This window comes from Diospyros lotus, chromosome 7 (assembly GCF_014633365.1).
Source record: "Diospyros lotus cultivar Yz01 chromosome 7, ASM1463336v1, whole genome shotgun sequence".
NCBI classification, from domain to species: domain Eukaryota; kingdom Viridiplantae; phylum Streptophyta; class Magnoliopsida; order Ericales; family Ebenaceae; genus Diospyros; species Diospyros lotus.
Window position 1 is genome coordinate 33,688,407 of NC_068344.1, and position 23,113 is coordinate 33,711,519.

Below are 23,113 nucleotides of genomic sequence, written 5' to 3' on the forward strand. Positions count from 1 at the left end.
CTATAGTCTCCAATAATTACTAATTCCCTTAATAATTAAGGGATATTCCCATTTCATTTACAGCCGGATAGGATCTAGAGATTCATCTTCCACAATTGTGTCTTGAGGAGATGGATTGAATCCAAAGAACAAAAATGGCAAGCCATTGAAATTCCATTGGAGATAAACAAGCTGGACTGATTGAATGGCGAAATCACTTCCAACACATTTTCGTTTGCCTTTTTTGGATGATTCATTTAAATTAACTCCATTTTATTGTCAAAGATCAACCAAGACATGAAGGAAATTGGAGTTTACACACACACATATATATAACACACACACAAAAGGGACATTTTATTTCATTACAGGCAACAGAGTAGTAGTTGCAGTGTACAATTCAAAGACAGAGAGACCTGCAGAAATAGGGCTTTGATGAAACCCTAAAAAACTAGGGCTCTGGTAAGCAAAAAACAACCCAAATACAAGGTTGTCATGGCAAACCAAATGAATTAGCTGCCATGGCCAGAGCCCATGAAATCTGAGGCACCCACCACTCAGAATTTACCACAGAACACCACTCTCTTAACAGGACACCTAAAGACAAACAACCATAACAAGAAATTCTCAAAACACATGAAACACTCAAACTGACATTAAATCCAGAAAACAGACTCTTTTGGTAGGCAATAGATAGATAAACAGATAGACGAACTCTAATATGGCAGGCACATCAGGAATGAGCAAGTGAATAAGCTGGCTGAAACACTGAACCGGAATACCCACAAACACCTGAAACCGGAGCTCCGTGACTGTATTCGCCAGGAACCATGGCCGGGAAAGAGGCCGCCTCCCACATATCAGGCGCGGCTAAAAGGGCTGAAACAGGTTCTGTACTAGACCTGCAAAAAAAGGGGTGGAAAAGGTATCGGCCGAAGTTCCTGTGAAACAACTGAGCTACCGGATTACCAGGAGGCTCACTTCTGATGTGCCAAAAACGAAGTAGTATTATTAAGCTGCTGCTACTGGTTCTGGAGAGCGCTTTAGGGAGCTTTAGGCTTCTGTAATAAGCTATCTTCATCGTTTTTTTACCTTTGTGATCTAGCATAGGATATCACATCTCCACAAGGCTCCTTCAAGGCGCTCAATGGTGCTGTTGCTGATTGAGCAGTGCTGGAGATTCAGTCCCCCCAGTGTCTTGCCCAACTTTCTGAGGTAAGGCAAGCTCTTGTTCGATACCTTTGCGCAACCCGAGAGGGAAAGGACCTGCAGAGTAAGTTGCTCGCCATGACACAAAGCAATGATGCCCAAGTCGGTGATTGAACACTTGGACACGTCGAGATCATTCAGTACTAGGCAGTTCTCTGCAACAGCCACCATGCTTTGGTCAGTGAGCTTGTAGCAGCCATCGAGATTCAGCACTTCGAGAGTTCCACCGTGGAGCCTAGCAATGGCCGAAACCACTTCATCTGTCACATTCAAGCATCCACTGAGGTTCACCTTAACAAGGCCTGCCTCGCAGCTCTCCACGAGTGGAAGAAGTCCAGCATCGTTTATTCCACAAAGCCCAGATAGATCTAATTGACGTAGCTGAGGGCACAACTTCGCTAACATAGCCAAGCTACGACTTCCAAAACCAGGGCAGCTTCGAATGGACAAGCAGCGAAGAGATTCACATGGAGATAGCATGGGCGTTTCCACTGCAAGATCCTTGATTCCCATACATTTAACTAGGGAAAGAGACTTTAACTTCGAGCCACAATTTGAGAGGGCACCCAAAATCCCCGATTGGGTGATCCGGTTGCACTCTTCCAACTGTAAATTTTCAAGAGATCCAGCAGCCCTAGCAAAAGCCACAAGTCCACCATCAGATACAAAGCAACACTTGCGAAGGCACATCTGTTTCAAGTTATGGCAGCCCTTGGCTATGGCCTCAAGACTCCTGTCGGTTGTCCCCCCACAAGAAGTAATTGTCAAAGATGTCAATTTCTGCAAACCCTGAGCCTTACCCATGACCCAGAAGCCCTTCTCACTCACATTTTGAAGCCCATTAAGGGTGAGATTCGTAATAGCCTTTCCGTAATGCCCAATTACAGCAAGAGAAATATCTGTGACCCGCAGTGCCTGAAACTTTACCTTGGTCAAGACGGAGGAGGTTGACGACACAAGGCTTGCAACTCCCTGATCCCCAACCAAAGGGCAGTCTCGGATTGCGATGCACTGCAACTTTGGGCAGAATTGTGCAATACCTTCCAAGCTCTCATTGCTGATGTTCGGACAAGATTCAATTGTTAAAGCAGTCAGATTCGGGGAATTCTTGGCAATTGCAATCATACCCTTGTTGGAAATTGAAGGACACTGGCAGAGATCAAGTTTCTCCAACAAGTGGCATTCCTTGGCTATCTCAAGTAAACCCTCATCGCCTACAGAGGGGACATCCCAGAGAGAAAGGACCCTCAAAGAAGGGCAACCACGGGCAACAGCCGAGAGCCCAAGATCTGTGACTTGACGAGATGAATTGCTTCCCCTTATAGAAAGCTTGCCAAGCCCCCCACAGCTGGAGGTTCCAACTGCAATAGCAGCAAGTCTAATGTCTGTAGCTTTCTTCCCTTCCAAACACCTTGAAAGATGTCCATTGCTTTCAGATTCCACATCCTCCCTACCAGAGACCATTTCAACATCATCTGATGATTCCTCGGCGTTCTTGCTCCGGCAAATCTCTGAGTTTCGGAGACTGCTCAAGAGCAGAAGCCAGCGCTTGGATACACAAGCAGAGGCACTCCTCGCTTGGCCTCCAGGGAGGCGCCTGAAAATCTCAAAAAGACATTCATCGGGAAGAGTTTCGATGGAGGGCTTCCTCTCCTCCTCGTATATGTTTCCTGAGGAAGCAAACGGGGAACTGATTCTAGCCCGCTTGCTTGGAGGGCAATATGCATCCAAATGGGAATAAACAGACCCCCCAAAGTAGAATTCATCATCCCCTGTAAATCCAATAACAAATTAACATCAGCTAAACCTCTCAACACACATTCATAACACCAACAATCAGAGAAAATTCAAGACAACAACAAAATACCAAGCCTTTATCCCACTATGAGGATTGGCTAAATTCTAGCTTTCGATTCCATTTTATCTACGATCTTATCGTTTAGAAGACCAATACAATTAATATCAAACAGAAGTGTGTCTCTGACAAAGTTTTCCAAACCAAAAGGTTCGGTTCGGATCAAGAAGGTCTAAAGTCTATAAGATACAAGGATGGTCTTTCAATCTAATACATGAACCAGAAGCAAACAAAGCATCATATTTTCACAAGATCATCCCCTCAAAATCCAATAACAAACTTACTTAAGCTAAATCTGCCCACACAAATCCATGGCATCAGAAACTCCCTTCTTGAGATTCAGTTTTGCAAGATTTAATAAGGAAAACGGGAGAATATTTCTTCAGCTAGCTTTGCTTACAAGAAAAGAACTTTTAGTGGAGGCGAAGGAGGAGAAAATCTCATTTTCTTGGAAAATTTGTGTAAAACTACACTTGTTTGAACAAAAGGGTGTCTATGTTACAAGAATTTCATATCAAAACGCTCATGGCCAACAGATTCTAAAGCCTAAACAATAAAAGAATGGCCTTTCCATCTATACAACGAACCAGAAACAATCAAGCACAATATTTCACAAGAATCACAACCCTGAAACCAAAACCAACAGATTCAATTAAGGAATCGGAATCGGAAACCTACCACTGTAATTGACGAGAGTAGGCATGGTTGTTCCTGAGCACAAACACAAACCCCGCAGCCGAGAGCAAAAACGATCGGACAGATCACCGAAAACAACGAAACCCAGATCAGAAAAATGCCAAGATCTTGAACAGCCGATTGCATTACAGTCAAAAGAGGTCCAAGATCATCAGGAACCCTACGCTGTAGTAGGGCAAAAAAGTGGAGAAATATGGAGAAGGAAGAGAGAGAGAGAGAGACAGAGAGAGAAAGGGGTAGATGAATGAACGCTGTTGCCATTCCGCGTTAACAATCATGTATCATATATATACACAACACATACATGATACATGATGTGAATCGATATTTCATGGAAACAATGTCTGGTGACGTACCGATCTTTGAGATACGTGACTCCTCTTGTCTCTTCTCGGAGCAGTGTTCAATGAACACTTCCTTAAAACCGGAAATTGCCGGTTATTCCTCGTGGCTCGCCACTTGTAACCTACGTGTCCCTGACCGACAACCGGCTCGGCTGCCCTCTGTTTACTATTTTCAGCCCAAATAAATAAATAAATAATCGCTTGAGATCTTTGGAATCACTAATCACTTGTATTTGAGTTTTGGACTGTGAAATAATTAGATAATTTTATAATAATAATAATAATAATAATAATTCACAAAGTATACAATCTAAGTAATAATTATATAAAGATTTGAGCATTTGAGTTTGGTCATAGCCATAGATGAGGCAATCAAATGGTCTTTTTAGGTTTGGGAGGCGCCCTTAGCTTTTTGAGAAGTTATTTTATAAAAAAAATTAAAATAGTTCCTAAAATGAATTCTCCTTTAAATTAACCTTTTTTTATTTTGTTTAAGATAATAAAAAAGAAATATTTTTTAATATTAATATGAGAATTTGAAGTATTTTCAAAATGCAACGGAGAGAAGATACTAGAAAAGTCTAGGAGTTTTTTTTTTTATTTTTGATTGATTGAAAAATGAGGTTCTATTTTTTTTTTTTTTATAGGGTAAGCTAGTAACAACTGACCACTATCAATCGTTGCTTGCAACATAACCCTGTCGACGATGGAGTTATGCTACCCCATCGCTAAGAAGGGTTGGCAATGGGTTTTCAAATCCTGTCGGTGATTACGGTTAAAACTAGAAAAATTATTTTGTGTATAATTATCGGATAGTGTGTTTGGAGAAGAGAAAGAGGTGGAGGTGCAAACTTTTGTCGATAGTTAGGGCTAAAACTAAAATAACTATTTGTGTATAGTTGTCACGACAATATAGTTAGAGAAGGGAGAAAGGTGGAGGTGCAAATCTTTGTCGGCAATCAGGGTTAAAACTAAAATAACTATCTTGTGTATAGTTGTCGCGACAGTGTGGTTGGGGAAGAGAAAGAGGTGGAGGTGCAAACCGATTATATTAGTTAATGTATTGACAATATGGAAGTTGTCGGCAACGAGCTTGTAATTAATGTGTGGGGGTAAAAGTAGATGACAATAAAGATCAATTGAACATTTTCTAAATCGTCTTTGAGTCGAAAGATCAATAGATTTTGAGTAAATATAATCGAGGTGTGCTAGATGTTGATGGACGCGAAAACATAGGTGACCTACATCATTTGTAGGGATGACTTTTTTTTTTCAAAAAAAAATCGATATAAATAAACTAAGCAATTACTAAATAGGAAATACGGTTTAAATTCCACCTCCAAATATATATATATATATATACATTATGTTACTTCTCTAAAGAAAAACTATAAAAAACAGCATCTAATTTCAAATTGGTTGAGAATTGTCAACTTATTTGATTTATTTAACTTTTAATAATCATATATATATATATATTAAATTTGTAAAATAATTATATCTATCTAACATACCCTTAAAGGACATGAATTATCAGGGGTGAACATTCGGTAATCAAATCGAACCGATCGAATAGTTGCTCAAATTAAAAAATAAAACAAAAATTTAAAAAATAAAAAAATAACCCTTTTGTTCTATTGAACAACTTATTCTTTTAGAATTTTTCTGAATTTTGCCATTCTTTATTTTTTAATTTAATAAAAAACAACATTATTTTTGGTATTTCGATGGTTTCAATTATTTTATTTTTGTTTTTCAATAAGGAAACTGAACAGAACTAAAAAAGTAAAATTTAAATAATTAAATCAAACCACTTAAAACAAATTAAACCGAATTGAATCATCGACTAATTTTGACCGATTTAATTTAACTAAAATTGTAGTCACCCTTTCCTTACTAATTGTGAACTTTCAGCGGCAACGTCACAAGATGTATGGTTCTCTTCTCTTGGACAATTGAATTGGGATTGGGATTGGGATTGGGATTGGTTGGTGATATGTGCGCGCGCAAGTCCATTGTGTCCAAAGGATAAACTTTGAGACTAAACGACGGTCTAGATTGGAAGAAGGAAGCTTGGATGGAATCAAGGGATTGATTGGCATGGGATTTGGTTGCTTTGCTTGAAGAAGCAAGCCAGCCCCTGGACTGGACTGGACTGGACTGGAGGCTGGTTGGAGCCATCTCAAACTTTGATTTTGATTTGGTTTCATTTTGTGTGCTGCTAATGGCTAATGCTATTACATCATGTCAAACTTGTCTTCCCTCTACATAAATAAAATAATAATAATATTCAATCTAAATTTACAATACAAATTTTCTTGGTATAGAATCTTCTATAATAGAAATTATGTAAGAATAATATAAGAAAGCCTGCCTTTTGGGTTTCCCTTTGCATCTCTGCTCAGTACGTTTCCTTTGTTTTTTAAGTACTGGTGCCATGACATATACAAAATAAAAAAGCTTATTAATAATAATAATAATTATTATTATTATTAAAACCAAAAACTCATACTCATGGTTATAAAAAAATGCTATTAATTAATTGTATGTTTTGTCATATAAACTTTGGCTTATTATGTATTTTTATTTAAGAATAATTAGATTTACCGTTTGTTTAATTAAATTTATCATTAACCTTATAAAAACCCACTTAAATCATTTTATGAAAAAACACGTTTGATATTCATGAAATTTGGCCTATTTCTGAGTTTCATTGTTATTTTATAATAAATAATATTAAGAATTATGACTGATAATATCTTTTTATTAGAGAAAATTAAAAAAAAATTATATATTATTATTTTCTCTATTTAACGTCTCATTCAATAAAAATATAATACATAACTAACGTCATTAATCATGATTTCTAATATTATTCATTCACAATATATCCTTTTTTTTTAACTCCAAGTCATCGTTGTTTTGTAGGTAGGTGGCCTTAGAAATTGAAAAATGTGCAAGTTGAGATGAAGGGTAGCTGGTCGCTTTTGCCTTTTGTGTAAAGCTTTTCCATGGATGGGTGGGGATGGATGGAAGAATTTATTGAGTTTAGTTTAAGTGTGTTATGTTTTAATTGGTAAACCAACCACTATTATTTATTATGGTCTTAAGAAACGCATTAAAAAGAAAGAGGTGGCACATAATGAATGGGGGGTGGTGGTGGGTTTGATGAGCATTAATTAATTAATTAAAAAAGCTGACATTTTGGTTGCTTATAGTTGTAGTATAGCATTGCTTAAGACTAAAATGAATATTATCGCTTTAGATATTATTTGTTAATTAAGATATAAATTATAAAAAGTAGAATATAAAAAATATTTTAAATAAAAATAATTTTTATTGTATTTATTAAATTTATTTTTCTTCAGATAAATTTATAAAAATAAATTTATCTTAAATCTTATAAATAAAAAAAAATACATATATCTTTCAATACATTTTAAAAAATTTAATAAATGGTTTGATAAAAATTTTAAAATATTTCTTACCATTCTATATCTTAATTTGAAGATCATTTTAACTTTATCTTGATATAATATTATTTTATTCATTTTAACAAATGCTACATTTAAAAATAAAGTTATATAAAATGATGGGAACTCTATCTTATCCATTTCTTTATTCTACAGAATTTCCTTCAAACATCTTTTAACCTTTTAATTTCCTTTAGAAAAAGAAAAACTATATATATATATATGTCTTGGGACGAGTGTGGAATGTTACTTTTTCTTCTATAAAAAATGTAAAGATAATATAAATTTTAATGAATTCCAATAGAAGAACTCTAACCTTACTAAAAACAGAGAATTTTATTTTTTATAAACCAAATATATATATATAGCATGAAGGATTTCACTTAATGATAGATAGCAAAATAAAGAAAGAAAGAAAGAAAGAAAGAAAAATTGGGTTCTCCTCATGTGGGGATATATATGGAGGCAGGCTTCAGTTCAGCTTGTTTTGATGAATCGATTATTTATGCACGTTAGTCTTGCTTGAGCTCTTCTATTTGTTGTCAACTTGTATATTATTGACCATCTGACCCTTCTAGTTAAATAAATAAATAAATAAAATAATAATTAGATAGAAAGAAAGAAGCCAAACAAACGATGCATGTATATAACAAAATAAATAAATAAATAAACCATTCCATTCATGAAAAATATTTTCCATGTGAAAACGATCGAGGTGTCCAAACTTCCACCTCCCATTCATTCCCCATAATATATAACCCATTCTTATTTCCCCCCATATATATATATATATAATATTTTACTCAATAACTAATTATTATAAATTGATCAAATATATAATAATTTTACCCAAAATTAATAATAGTTAAGAATAATAATCTTATTCAAAATTAACAATAAATCCATTTAGTCGCTACTATAAATTATTATTAACTTTAAATAAAATCATCTTAAATTTTGTGTGTAGTTAATTTACAAAACTAATTTGTGGGTACATGAGATTTTTGTAACTAAAAACTAAAATAAATAAAATAGTGGAAGAAAGAAAGAAAGAAACCCTGCAAACACTTCTGCACGTGAAGAATATTTTCCCAAATATGTGAAAGGAAGATGAAAAAATGAAAACAATTTTCTTGGAACTAGGATGACACAGCTGTTGCCAGCCAGGAATTTCATTTAGTAAGTTTGGAAAACAATTTTTTTTTTTAATTTTGTGACTTGATTTCATTGGGGGAAAGGATTTAGTTAATCTAAAATAGGTTATTATTTTGATTTTTTATATATGGGATTTAGTATTTTTTAATACATTTTTACTATTGAATTTCATAAAAAAATGTGTTATTTTTCATGAAAAATAATGTCTATAAAACACAAAATGTCAGAAAAATGACCAAATTCTATATAAAATATTACTAATCAAATACCGAAAAATAAAAAATAACATCATTTTTTAAGTAAAAAATTATATAAATCAAACAGTTTAAACTTTTAATTTTTAAAAATTCATTTTTCTTAGAATTTAATTTCCCAATATTTATTTTTTTCCCACCCAAATTCTACCCTTCTAATTAAAAGAGAGCTAAGAATAGTGGTGGGAAAATTGAGTGAATTTTTTAAAATTGAAGTGATGTGTTAAATTTTGATTGGTTTGCTAAATATTAAGTGTTAAATTTAACTAACTAAACATTTAAGTGGGTTGGGGTTGGGTTGGAACGAGGAGGATTTGGTGTCATCAGAGCTACTTTGTAATTTAATTTTACGAGCAGGAAGCTGAGCCCCCAGACCCAGTTAGCTCCTTACGTCAAGTGAATGAATCTGCTCTTCTCAAAAGCCAATAGCCAATAGCCAATTGCAGTGCAGTGCAGTGCATGCACCCAATCAATCAATATTATTATTAGGTTTATTCAAAGCAAAGCAGACGCGGTTTGGTTAAATTAAATGTACTGAGCACGCAGGAAGACTGGCTCCGCCTGCCTGGCTACCCACTACTGACTACTACCCATTAATTGCTTACATATATATATATATATTTAAAATGTGATTTGAATATTCAATTGTGTGTTCTTTTTATAGTATTTATTTATTTATATATTGATGTATTATATTTTATATTATTATATCAACATATAAGTATCACTAAAATGTCAAAATTTAATGTTTAAATAACAATTTTAATATATATATATATACACGCATATATGCGAGAGAGAATTTGATTTGGAGAGGAAACCTAAGACATGTGTTAGTTAATTTTGAACAAACCCATGTGATTTCTGCCCTAAATTAAAACGTTTGGAACCATTTCTTGTGGAATTCCTTCTGTCCATAAAAGTACCACTAGCTACCTCAATGTCATTGGTATTTTTCACACTAATTACAAAGTCACTTTAACGTTTCCTTCGTTTGAAAAAAAAAAATAATAATAAATTTTTGAAAAAAAAAATCCTAAAATATTTGGCTTGTTATAATTTGAGAATTTGGACACTTATTGAGAAGAAGAAATGGCGAAAAAAGAGACATTGATAGAATCATACGACAATTCAAATAGCAGCCTAAACAACAATAACAAGGAGAAGACAAATGGATGGAGACGACGGATACAAAATAAGTTAATTGAGTCTCTTTAGGATAAGGGAAGTCGAAAAAGACATATCAGGATAACAAGAAATGACTTTTCATCTAACAAATGGGAAGTCACCAACTTATGTGTCATTTTAAATTAGTTTTTTTTTGTTAATTAGAATTAATTTTTCATCAACTTTTATATTTTTCTTACTCCAAAATACTAAAAAATAGAAAAAGTAATTTTAAACAAAAGGCTTCCCTAGACCAACAGAGATAAATTAATTCTTTTTAAGATAGGATCATAATTGATTCTTATCATTTCTTTTATACCCACATATATATATATATATATCTAAACTTAAACTTGTGGGTAAAGTAGGATAAATCAGTGGTCCCTTGGAACTGAGGGGCCTTTCTCCCTTAGCCCAGAAGAATAAAAAGAAAATATATCGCTCCTAGTACGAACGTACATACATGATGTATTGGCTGTGGAGAGAGACAAGACACATGAGACAGGGAGAGGGAGAGAGAGGCTCGAGTAGGGCAATGGCATGCAATATGCAAGCGAGGTTGGCAAGTTCCTTGAATGAAGAGGGCAGAGCTGCTGTGCATTGAACCCGACCCGATAGGAGGTGGAATGCAATGGGAAATGGGGCGGTCAGTGTGTGCGTGGGTCCTAATTAATGCTTTAGTCCTTACGGCGGTGGGCTTCGATTCAACTTAAGAGGGTACCTTCATTGTACCTGTCTCCTCTGTCGACACCCTTCTCTCTCGCTTTCTCACTCCCCACTTGTCACCACCTTTTCAATGTCCTCCTACCCACTTGAATATTAATTAATGGATCCCAATCATATTTTTTCAGATTATTATTATTTTAAATTAATTAATTTCCAACTCGATGTGGTCCAGCCCAATATTACCACCTTTTTTTTTTATAACTATAATTCTTTTTCTATGATGAAATAATTAATAAATAACCCTTAGTCTCTTCACCGTTGCTTTGTCTTTCGTGTGTCAATCATCGCTGTATTCTTTTTCACTACAGAGAAGGAGAATGCAGCGAGGGAGAATGCAACGATAGTCAATGCACAAACAACAAGACAAGACGACGACAACAGTGAAAAGGTGATGAGAGACTTGCTAGAGAAGAAGAGGAAAAAAGAGAAAAAAGAAAGAAAAGAGGAGAAGAAAGGGACGGAAACCACAAAATTGACGGAGACTTATATTCACCCTCTTAAAGGGGGTGAAAATCGCACTTGGTGTATGTCATGTTAGATTGTATTAATGTTGCAAATTCAAATTGAAATGTGCAGTTAATTGTATATATAAGTGAACATATCTTAGATAATTCTTGTTATTTAGGGCAACATTATAAGTGTACTCGATCATCCAATCCAAGGCCACTATACTAATTAATCAGATTATTTCCTCAAAAAGTTGCAATAATTAATTTAATCCATTCAATGGCCCTCCTCCCCAAGTAAGCTTACCATAGATAATATATTGCACCAACTGTGGCATTTAATAAACTTTGATTCGTCACATTAACCAATTCTTAGCTGTCATTCCAAAATTTCATGCTCTTTCTGCATTAACAAGTCTTGGGGCATGCATACAAATTGCACTAATTAATTTGTTGATGATCTCAATGTGACAAAATTAGCATGCCACTTCATTAATAAAAGCAAGTCCCTCCCTTAATTAATCAACATTATTTGTCAAGCTAACCAACTTAACAATCCACATTGGAAATCTCTAATTTCCAGCTCACTGCAGCTGCAATTGTGTTCTATTTCCAAGCCAATTTGCAAATCCCACCTTGGGTGAGACTCAAACCTGTGGACTCCACAACCAAACCCACCTCAATCTTAACCCATCTGTCCTCGAAAAAGCTACAACTTGTACGTTGTTGATGATGTTAATGTATGAAATTAGTCGTGCCAATTAGGGTTTGGGTTTACATAAAAATTAACAGAACATTTGAATTCTAAAAGCCAAGTAGAGAGAGAACAAGGACCAACTAGCTAGAAATCCATATAATTAAACCTTGTTTTAGAGTTAATATTAGAATTAAAACTTGTTTTTTTAGTTAGCGTTTGTTAAAATTAGTAAGATAAAATTATATCAAAATAAGATTAGAATGATTTTCAAAGCAAGATATGGAGTGTTCAAGATAACATTAAAAAATATTTCAAAATTTTTATCAAACTATTTATTAAATTTTTAAAATACACTGAAAAACACAACAAATGTCATTTTTTTTTATCTATAAGGATCAAAATATGTTTATCTTGAGAGGAAGACATAAACATATTTAAAAAAACTCATATAACATAACTTCTTTTCTAAAAATCGCCAGATAAGTTTAACAAACACATTAAAAAAGATAAAAGCCTGATTTTTTTTTCATATCTTAACTTTTTCATTTTATATTTTCATTAACACACATTGTCTTAAAAAATAATCTCATGAAAAGCTAATAATCGTTTCGTAATTTGTTTGTTAGGATCAAAGAACTTGTTAATTTATGTATGTGTGTTAAACAATTGATACATTACTCTTAAAAGAGCATGTATCATCATTAGTCAATACACAATTTGAGGGTAGCTATATAGCTAGGGGTAGGTACAGTGATAAATCTAATTTAGTACCCAAAACTAATTAATGGAAACCATGAACATGGCCGCTGCTCAAATGGCTTAATTAATTAGATGCTGAAGTTGGGGTACGTATTGATTGGAAGACCAGATACATTGTGGCTGGCTTCAAGTCTTGACTATTTCTTTTTTCCATTTTTATACTATTCAACCTGCGAAGAAGAGAGTTGAGGGAAAGAGATTAATTTGTTTATTTATTAGAGTAATTAATTGAATTACAGAAGACTTTTTAGTGCAGGGAGTGGTCAAACGATAATAGTTACGAATTCTGGTCGATAGTAAAAAGGAAATTGATTATTTAATAATAATAATAATAAAATAAACTTAGGACAGAGTGGAGATGAGATGAGGTTTCCATTTTCTCTGTTCTTTCATTTTCATTTCACATGGAAAGTGTTAGCTACGAAAGAAGGAAGAAAGGACGCAAAAGAATGCCACAGTTTCACATGGAAAATGTTAGGGAAAGTAAGGAAGAAGAACTTAGAAACAAAAAGATTCAAAGGTACCACGGTACTAGTAAGTAGTCATCAACAAAACACTTGAAAAAGACTTCACATTTATTGTGGGAACAAGCAGCTTACATGAGACAATACTACTTTCTTGGCTTTGCCTCAACCACCACAATTAGGGTTTGGTCCTAATAGAAATACATCATATTTTAAAATATTTAATGTATTTCATTTTTAATATTAAACGTGTATATTGATTAATAATAAATATATCATATTTTAAAATATTTTACCAACTAATAGAAATATTCCGACCCTGAAAACAAAATTTATTAAAACACACCTTGAAGAGTGCCATTAGGCACTCGATAGCAAAACCCTATAAGAAGATAGTAATATTTTTGCATTTTGTTATTTCCAGTTACAGGGGGAAACCAAAACTTCTAGCGGGCAAAGTATAAGGAAAGCAACGGCGTGTTAAGACAAGAATTGAGCTAATTTTGACTTTAATGATGTGAAGCATAGGGCAAATGAAGAAGGGCAATTCTTGCAAAATGCATGATAACGTAACGGGTTGAAAAAATCTAGACATGTTGGCACTGTCTAAGTGAAACATCTGGTTCCATAACAGTAGTCCCAAGCTCAAGACCCTGTGTTTCAATGGACAAAAATGGGCCAACACGTTGCATTCTCTTTCTTGACTTTCCACAACAAAGTTTCTCTCTCCAATTGATTTGAAAAGACCAGCCACAAGGAAAACCAAATCAAATCCAAACCAGAGCAAGTGTTGAATTGAATAGTAATCAGATCATCAACTGTTTTCCAGATATTTACTAAAGAAAGATCACGAAAAATCAGAAGCGAGCACACTGGTCTATAACGTTGTTCTTTACATTCATCTTTTGAAATATTTTCTTGTTCCCAGATACTTTACGGAGCTCTGAAAAGAGTTAAAACTTGCAAATAAGAAGATGGCCTAACAGATATTGAGGAGTTCCTTAATCATACAAGCCATCATGCTCCCAGATGTCCACAAGATACTCTACCATTTCCTGTCAGGAAGCCAAATAACAATTCAAAGTAGTTACCATCAGCTTGAAATTTACTACTAGCTATAGCATCAAGCTCGGCTGGCTGGCTGGCTAACTTACAGAGAGAGGGATTGGTCGGGAGTAACGTCTGTTAGTCCCAAGCAAGGTCTCATATGTCACGTTCCAGCTGCTGAAACATATGCAACATACATACATGATAATTCAGAATTAGGGTGAGAAACACATGCTGGCGTAGAAGAAGAATAAAATGAGAAGAAAATTGAAGGCAACCCATAAAAAATAGATACTTGCTGAATAGTTGAATGATAAAATCATAAACAGATAATGTTTTCACTCTTACAGTTGGCCCCGTATAATCACTCTTCCAAATTGTGTATGGGAAAAGAGTTATTCCACCTTACCCAACACCTTCATCAAACCAAGTTTCACGTATTTCTGTCTATTTCATTGGAATCACAAGAAAACTTCACCATTTGATGAAATTTACTAGCAGAATGTTAAAACTTGAGGGAAATATACCTTAATCTGGGTTTGCAGGTGCGTCCATGGTTCTCAAACTTTTTATTTGCAATCCACTGCAACCTGGTCTGATTCCAGTTCAGAAGACCTGCCATAAAAAATCTATGAAGGCTAAGGCTACCATAGGCTTCTGGAGAACATGAAGAAGAAAGAAATTGGAACACACATATATGTATTGACAGGTTAAAATAGCATGACGAACAGCACACGGACAAACCAAGATGTCCATAACTGGCAGCAGACTAAATAAAGCGCACAATTACATGGACATTATGCACAAACAGTGGACCTTGACAATAATTCTTTCCCATAATTAACAGCAGAGTAAATAAAGTACACAATTCCATGGATACCATGCAAAAACGATGGACCCAGACAATTACAATTTAATGTAAGAAGGATTGTAAAGAAAAAAAACTTACCATGATTTACAAAATCAGAATGGTTGCTACTGCTGCCAGTGCCACCATTGTGATTCATGCTCTGGTTTGATAAGCTTATAGCTGAGATGCTTCTCTGAGACTGAGCTGCACTATTGTCCAAATCATATGTGCTAGTGCTCCAAAAATCTTCTGATGCACTAGGTTTTTTAACTGTCTGTCCCTGAATTCTGAGTCCCTTTGAGGGCTCATCCACAGCAGTAATTGGTGTGGGCTTGGTGTAACATCCAAGACAACCTCTGCTCTGTTAAAAGTAAGTTTTATCCATGCATACAAGAAATTTCCAGCATGAAGGCAAATCAAATATGTGGTAATCAAAACACCAGTGGGATATCAAGACAATAACTGCAGTCTAGTCATTAAATTGTTCATGATATTTGAAGCATTCTTATAAAGCACGTAATTTTATTAGCACCCCTCTTTTTTAGTTTGAATTTGCAGCCTTCTAAAATTGCAACCTCATAGATGAAGAAAAACATCTCTCCAGATTCTGAAAAGGTAAATGCAGCCTAACTAAAGAATGTTTCCTAAGCATCCTAATAAGGTAACCAGTTAACAACTCTCCAAACCAAATCCCAACATGCGCCTGAACATTATTATTATTATGGTATCAGTATATCAACAGAACTGCTTCATTTGTCAGGTTTAGGCCTAAACCAGTAAAACACCAGGAAGTATCCAATTGGCAACTGTTTGTTGCCACTCACCTCTTGCCTGAAGCTAGGATCATCACATTGTAAAAGTTAATTGGTGCAGAATTCAGTTATTCAACTTCTGTTGAATGCCGGGGGCACTAAAAAAACAGTATGGTAGTTTACTTGTGGAAGACAGGTAGTTTCTGGAAATTCTTACAGTATGTTGTTTTCTAGTGTCTAATTGTCAGTGATTCTGTTACGGTGTTACCTTTCAAAGAAGCAGCTGTTCTTATGCATGGAACCAAGAAGATAAAAGGGAAATGATTGCCAATCAAGTCACTACTTTTTCAAGAGGTCTATTTCCCCTTATAAGTGAAAGCAGATAGGTTCGTCTTTTCTTCCAAATTTGAAAATTGCATAAATGCATTCCAGGTACAACACCAAAAACAAAGCCACTTGTAGGTCTCCAATTTATAACCACCATCCATGATAACTAATGGAGGAAATCAGACCCCAGAAACCCACACTCTGGTCATTCCGCTGGAATAATTCGTTTTGCTTCTTTTTTTTTTTTTTTATAAGTTCCACTAGAATAAAAACCTAAATTCTAATAAACCATTTTCAGTTAAAATTCAAATTCTATTGATAAAAATAAAAATTCAAACTACATATTGACCAGTTTGAACCATACAATTAGTTGAGAAAAGAATGAAGATTTGTCCAAAAAAACTCAACATCTGTTTCCAACTAAACCAAACGCTAACTCTGCAAATTGAGGAAAGAAAACAAAAGAAAAGCACGGGGTAAAAAACTACCATATTCGACCTAAATTTATCAACCCATCAGTTAGGTTACAAGATGAGGAAAAAAAATGAATAACATTTGTCTAACATAATTTTCTATTTGAATACCCAGAATTCAATAAACAAGAATAACCACAATTTCCACTCATTTCCTGCTCATCCTAATTTCAAATATAACATAAACAGTTGCCAAATCATCAATTTATCAAAGGCGAAATAATTAGAAATTTAAGCCAATGTCTCCCACCTCCATTTCTCCAAAATCCAAACGGAAATCGATCATAGAAGAAGAAATCCCAAAAATGCTTCCAAATTTCAGAATTCCCCAATTTTCTCATCATCCAAACACAAATACACGGGAAAAAAACCACGAATTCAAGAGGCGAAATCGCGTACTAAGCACTTACCCCATGCAAGCCAGAAAGTGGTTGATCCAAGCAGTTAACGAACTGTACAAAATCATTTCCTGTTCCCTCGTCTTCCACGCTCAAACACAGCTTCCCAATCGACGATCGCGGGGCTGAATCATCATGCCCAACGCCGCAGACACGGATCTGAAAATCAAAGCAATTGAGATCTCTAGGGCTTTATCCGATTGACATTGATTCAATAAAATACATCCATACAGAAGCCGTTGATTTGTATATACATATAGCTGAATTTTACGAAGCTCTGAACGGCTGAGTCTCTCGGATCATTCGAAAGGACGCCGACCGCCGCCACTTCACCTTCTTTCAGCTGTTGCCTTCCAAAGTGGTGAAATTATTACGAGTTTGGGTATTTATTGCTAATTCTTGATTAATTAATGAGTGTAAGTGTAATTCTCACATAACTGTAGATATGCTCTCCAAAAATAAATACTATTATTATTATTATTATTATTATTATTATTATTATAATATATATAGCTGTAGCCATACATGTAGACGAAATTAATGTTTTTTGCAGAATTTTTTTTAACATATTTTAATTTTCTATTAGTAATTTAATTTGAGACTAAAATTACAAGGTGTCTAAATGAAATTTGCTCAAAATCTATCTACTCTACTAATTGTTCCTTAGCATAGCTAATTCCTTTTTAAGGTTACATTTCCCTCAACCATTGCATCTATCTGGCACCCATAATATGGTACGAATGAATAATTGGGCAATTATAAATGAATCAACGAAGAGAGCTCAATCAAGAGAATGGGCCTGGAAAGGAAGTGTTCAGATGAGATGTCACAATTGAATTATTTGGATGGTACAATTGGGTTGGAGTGGTTAAAGCAAGAGGGACGCTTGGTTAAGTGCCATTGAAGAAAATGGCAAAGTTTGGTTGAATTATTGGTTCAATGGGGTCCCAACCATATGGTTAGATCAATCTTATAAAGGGATTGGGAGTCTGATCATTGGATGATCACCAAATCATATGAGCTAAAAATCAAGTTGATGGTTGGTTCACCCACTCACTGTCACTAATATGATTTCTTCAACTTTTTTATTGAATTAATGCTCTGTCATTGTATTAATTTTGACAATAGTTTTACATCATTGTTTATTTTTATTTTTTTATATAAAAGGTGTTTAAACAATAGTGCAGCCTGCCACTGCAAACGTTCAGGCATTTCTCATGGCCAAACAAGAACAAGTCACTGCAAAGCTTCATCATTGAAGGTTTAAACAATTCAGTCCATTTGGAACTAATGAATGATGCAAGTTCCCAAGCATTCAGCCTTAGAAGCATATAATATTATACAAGGTAGGGTATATAAAACGAACACTTGGATCAGAATTGGTCTAGATCCAGACGACTGGCATGCCAACCCATAACAATGTACAATGGCACGCCAGGGTTGAGGTTCCATGGCATCTTCCAAGGTGAGATCCCTCCTGAAGCCCATAATGCATAAGACAGCAAAGGCTTCTTGACCATAATAGAACATTACAACAAGACTCCAATAATGTGAACAAATTTTCGTTTCCATAAACGAAGGAATCTGAATGTTTGCCATAATGGTTGCTACGATTTTCTTTTCTGCAAAGTTTGTTCCTTAATATAAAGGAAAAGAGGAATGGGGGTAGCAAATGAAGAAATGGAAAAGAACACGACGATAAGCAGTTTCAAAACAACATGACCAAGAAAGCCAAGACCAGTGTTGGTATTGGAGAAGTGAAGTAATCAGATGGCAGCACAAAGGCCATTTCCAGGATACCGAATGTAGGAACTGTAGGTTGACCAGCAAGTTCGCGTTTGTGCCATATCTCCTCTACTGCTTATTGCCCTGGTTGAATAAAAGAGAAGCCAGACTGGTTCTCCATCCATACATAATAGAAGTTTCATTCTTTTTTGGCAAAGCAGAAGGCAGGCCAGTTCTCAAGTCATGACTGAGTAAAGGCACCTGTTTGGGACTTGTCTCCGAGGATCTGCAAGGAATACATCCACACAAACACGGGATTAAGTATACAGCATAATCTTCCGCACTGGCCAACCAAATTTTCTTATCTCATGATAGGGTGGCTTCCTCCCAAGGGGAATAACAACAGCAGTAATCATATGCACAACACAAATTAACTTCCCTTTGTTATTAGTGAATATCGGGTTTCTTAACTGGAGGTAGAACTAAAGAGTTAGGGTTAGTTACACTAGACACAAGCATCGTAAGATTGGCACACTCCTCTTCATGAACCAGAAAAATCATTGGACAAAATCCAGTTAGCTACTCTAGAAGAAGAAATCAAATACTAATTTACTTCCTTAAAATGAAAGCTTCCGCTTCTGCACACACATGTAGGCTTTTGGTAGAATTGCTATATTATCCAAAATTTCATACATAACGGTGAGTTTTCTACCAAAAAAAAAAACAAGCATATGTGAGCAAGCACAAAGTTGCACACGCAAATGATTTCCAATAGGAAAAAAAGAAAAAGAAAAAAAAAAAAACAACAAAAGGAGACTGCACAGAAACACATACATCAGAGAGAGGGGGCCTTCACAAGAAACTGTTGACATGCCTTGTCTTTGTTTGTGCTTGGGGTTGGCAGTGCATAGTACATACACTCGCCCTCGGCGTTTAACTGTTCTACAAAATTCACACATCTTCTTCACTGATGAACGCACCTTCATGGTATCTGCTGATGATGGAAGCTAAGCATCCACAGGAAAATTTTACCCAATGACAAAGGGTGAGTGAGAAAACCAATAGTTTTACAGGAAAACAAAAGGGTGATGGTTATCACAGAGGTACGGCATGGAATCAAGTCAGCAAAGAAAAATCCAGGAAAACTACGAAAAAAACCAATCATATTCAGGAAGGAATAAACACTGGAAACTTCCCGCAACCCCCAAAACAATAACTGGTGCTGTAACCATCATCCATGGAGAACATAGTGGATGAATGATAAACCATTCATCAGCTTAGAGTTACAATTGCATGTTTGTTGTTTTATTGAAATTGATCACCACCAATATAATCATCATCATCATCACAAACCTTAATCTCACTAGGTGGGGTCAGCTACATGAATTCTAAATCTTTAATCATCTCTATCCATGTTGATATTTTCTGTAAGCCATTATAACCCTTCTCATGTCTAGGGTTTCCTATCAAGTCTTCTTTGGTCTACTTCTATCTCCTTTTTACAAATTTCTTCCATTCCTTAACTTGTCTCCCAATTGTGTCTACTGATCTTCTACTCACGAGCCCAAATCAACACCAACAGTTTACATAAAATTCAAAGTATCATGTTGCCATCTAAACTAAAAGGATCCATTGGGAAAATTGGTATCTGTATCAATTAAAAATTATTAAAAGATTTACTTTTTTCAACTAAAATAGAAACCAAAAAACCACCAATCAGATATTGGGACTTCCAAAGGCATCCATAATGTGCCCTGTTCCCTCATCATGAAAGCTAAACTATTTCTCCAAAATGTCGTCTAGTCAAGTAAGCATAGAAAAGCTTATCAAGATAAGTTGAGTCATTTACCACTACACCCAGTTTAAACCTCTACACAGAAGAGTTCACGCTAGCAATGACACTATGTCCTCAGATACAGAACAGTTATCCAGAAACAATTTTCCATAATTCAACCCAAATCCCACACAGCCCCAATTCTGAAATCACATGAAAAACTAACTGATTGGTAAGAATCATCATTTCACTGTTAGTACCACCACAAAACTAAAAGAATCCAAGTTTTCCAGTGTGAACAATGAAACTGAAACCAAGTTTAAAACTTCAAATCTAATAAATTCATTCCAATATCCTCAACTCATAATCTAAAAATATCTAAACCATTCACAAAGATTAAGAGAGGAAAAAAAAAAAAAACACTAAAACCAAAACCCTAATTTAAACAGCTGGACAACTAGTACCAACGAAAAAAACCCACAAAAATTCGAACACTTTGAACCGTCCCCACGAGTGCGATCACTCGTCCACGGCCCAGTTCTTCAAACCCTAGAACATCAACAGAAACGAAACGGCAGAAAAACCAGGACAATATATCACCCTCAATTCAATATCTAAATAATCATAGATATGCATACATACACAGAGAGACAGTGAATAGATACATCTACATGCTATATGGGGAAGTACCTGAGGATGAAAGAGGGGCTTGAACGAGAAGATCCGGTGCTGGTGATGCAAAATTGCAGACCTATGAACAGCCAAAGAGCGCGGGTGTGGTCTTAGCGGAGCATCAATGATGGCTGGGCTTTTAATGGGCCTAGTTTAGCATGGCCCATGTAGTAAGTTGCTTTGAGTTTGATTTGTGATTGTGTACCATGCAAAACTAGTCCTAACGAAATTGATTCGCGCCAATAAATGATATGATATTACCATTATAATAAATAATTTTTCTAATGAAATTGATTTTATGTGTATTTTTAATAAAAAAAAAAGGGTGAGTTAATTTTAAACGATACTCTTAAAATAAAATAAATCAATTCTATAATGAGAATTGAAGGTATCATGATAAGATACACGTCCTCGTAATGCTTTTTAACTTCATGACCATTAAAATACTATCGAAGAGATTGAATAGCCCTTTTGCTAGACTTTTTTGCATCATCCTAAACTCTCCCACCCTAAATAAGCATAGAATGAAGTGATAGAGTCTTAATATAAATATATATATATATGTGTGTGTGTGATTAGAATGAAGTGATAGTCTCCTTTCTAATCAATAGATGTTTTTCTATCAAATATAAGCTTATTAATAAATTACATTATTATTTAAAAAGAAATTACATAAGAAAATCTATTTATAATATTATATTTTAGTAAAGAATAAAAACGCATGTCATTTGAACTTAAGACTCCATATCTTCTCAATAGAGTGATTCTCGAGGGCATTCAAACTTTAAGATTTAACACACAAAATCAAATTAAGATTACATTTGATACGACAAGACCCAAGAAAAGGGAAAAGTTACATAAATAAAATAGAATGGTCACTTTATTTAATCTATAAGAATAGATTAAATAAAATGTTTGGTATAAGAATAGATTAATATTATGGGATATAATTGAGATAATAAAGGACAAGTCGTGATATATGTGTTCATTTTAGTGGATTGTGTGATCGAATTCTGCTCTCTTCGAAGTAGATCTTACAATTTACCTTTTTCAATGACATCAAGAGTTAAACATAAGAGAAGAAAGGAAAGTCATTTCAAGGATAAATTAATTATTTTATTATATTATTATGTTTATTACGTCTCCATTGTGATGGAATGGAGATACAAATCGTACAGTTGATGAAAATATCAGTTTGTTATAAAAAAGTATATTTAATTTTAAATAATTAAATAATTATTTAATATATACAAACTATTATTTTTAATCTTCCTTATAAAAAATAAAAATTCTTTAAATTCCAAAAATTTATTTAATTCCAATAATTATATAATTATTGAATATATATATAAATAAATATTTTAATCTTTCTTTACATAAAAATAATTCCGTAAAGAAAACTGAAACCAGCATTTAGATTCAACAATGGAAAAGAGCGAGGAGTTGTTTGCCACCTTTACTGCTATTGGAAGGGAAAAAGGTAGCTCAAGATGATGCCAACCACAAAGGAAGGGAAAACAATGACGAAGAAGAATGGTCGCCAGGGGCGAATGTAAGAGGGGTAGGCACCGGTTGTAGTCCCTGCCAGCCTCAGCGCTCCCCACATGTACCTTGAGGATCTAGTTCATTTGGGGGAATAGAGATAAAATGATCTATAAATTTAGGAACTAGCCTTCCCCAAGATTTGCTTCTGAATTCGCCCTTATTGTGGCTGACAGTAAGGGAGGAAGAAAGGATGAGTTGTAGGGGTGTTCAAAAAAATTGGTACACCGCGAAAATCGGTCAAACTGAACCGAACCAAACCAATCGGATAGATTTTTTTTTTTTGCGGTCGAAAACGGTTTGGATTCTGTCCAAATCGCGCGATTTGC

At 34.8% G+C, this 23,113-nt stretch overlaps 3 protein-coding genes across 3 annotated transcripts; all 3 read right to left on the reverse strand.

Moving 5' to 3' along the window:
- Positions 1 to 312: 312 nt before the first annotated feature.
- On the reverse strand, positions 313 to 4,007 carry LOC127805744 (EIN3-binding F-box protein 1-like). Its single transcript, XM_052342503.1, has 2 exons — positions 3,722 to 4,007; positions 313 to 2,960 (listed from the first exon to the last, which is right to left on the reverse strand). The coding sequence occupies exons 1-2, from the start codon at positions 3,744 to 3,746 to the stop codon at positions 1,081 to 1,083; spliced, it is 1,905 nt and encodes a 634-aa protein (XP_052198463.1). The 5' UTR covers positions 3,747 to 4,007; the 3' UTR covers positions 313 to 1,080.
- Positions 4,008 to 13,994: 9,987 nt separating this feature from the next.
- LOC127805694 (uncharacterized) lies at positions 13,995 to 18,670 on the reverse strand. The gene is made up of 6 exons (XM_052342450.1): positions 18,438 to 18,670; positions 17,084 to 17,261; positions 15,221 to 15,482; positions 14,799 to 14,886; positions 14,379 to 14,448; positions 13,995 to 14,279 (listed from the first exon to the last, which is right to left on the reverse strand). The coding sequence occupies exons 1-6, from the start codon at positions 18,668 to 18,670 to the stop codon at positions 14,226 to 14,228; spliced, it is 885 nt and encodes a 294-aa protein (XP_052198410.1). The 3' UTR covers positions 13,995 to 14,225.
- On the reverse strand, positions 18,623 to 21,380 carry LOC127806451 (uncharacterized). Its single transcript, XM_052343761.1, has 3 exons — positions 21,261 to 21,380; positions 19,631 to 19,803; positions 18,623 to 19,082 (listed from the first exon to the last, which is right to left on the reverse strand). The coding sequence occupies exons 2-3, from the start codon at positions 19,780 to 19,782 to the stop codon at positions 18,926 to 18,928; spliced, it is 309 nt and encodes a 102-aa protein (XP_052199721.1). The 5' UTR covers positions 19,783 to 19,803; positions 21,261 to 21,380; the 3' UTR covers positions 18,623 to 18,925.
- Positions 21,381 to 23,113: the final 1,733 nt, after the last annotated feature.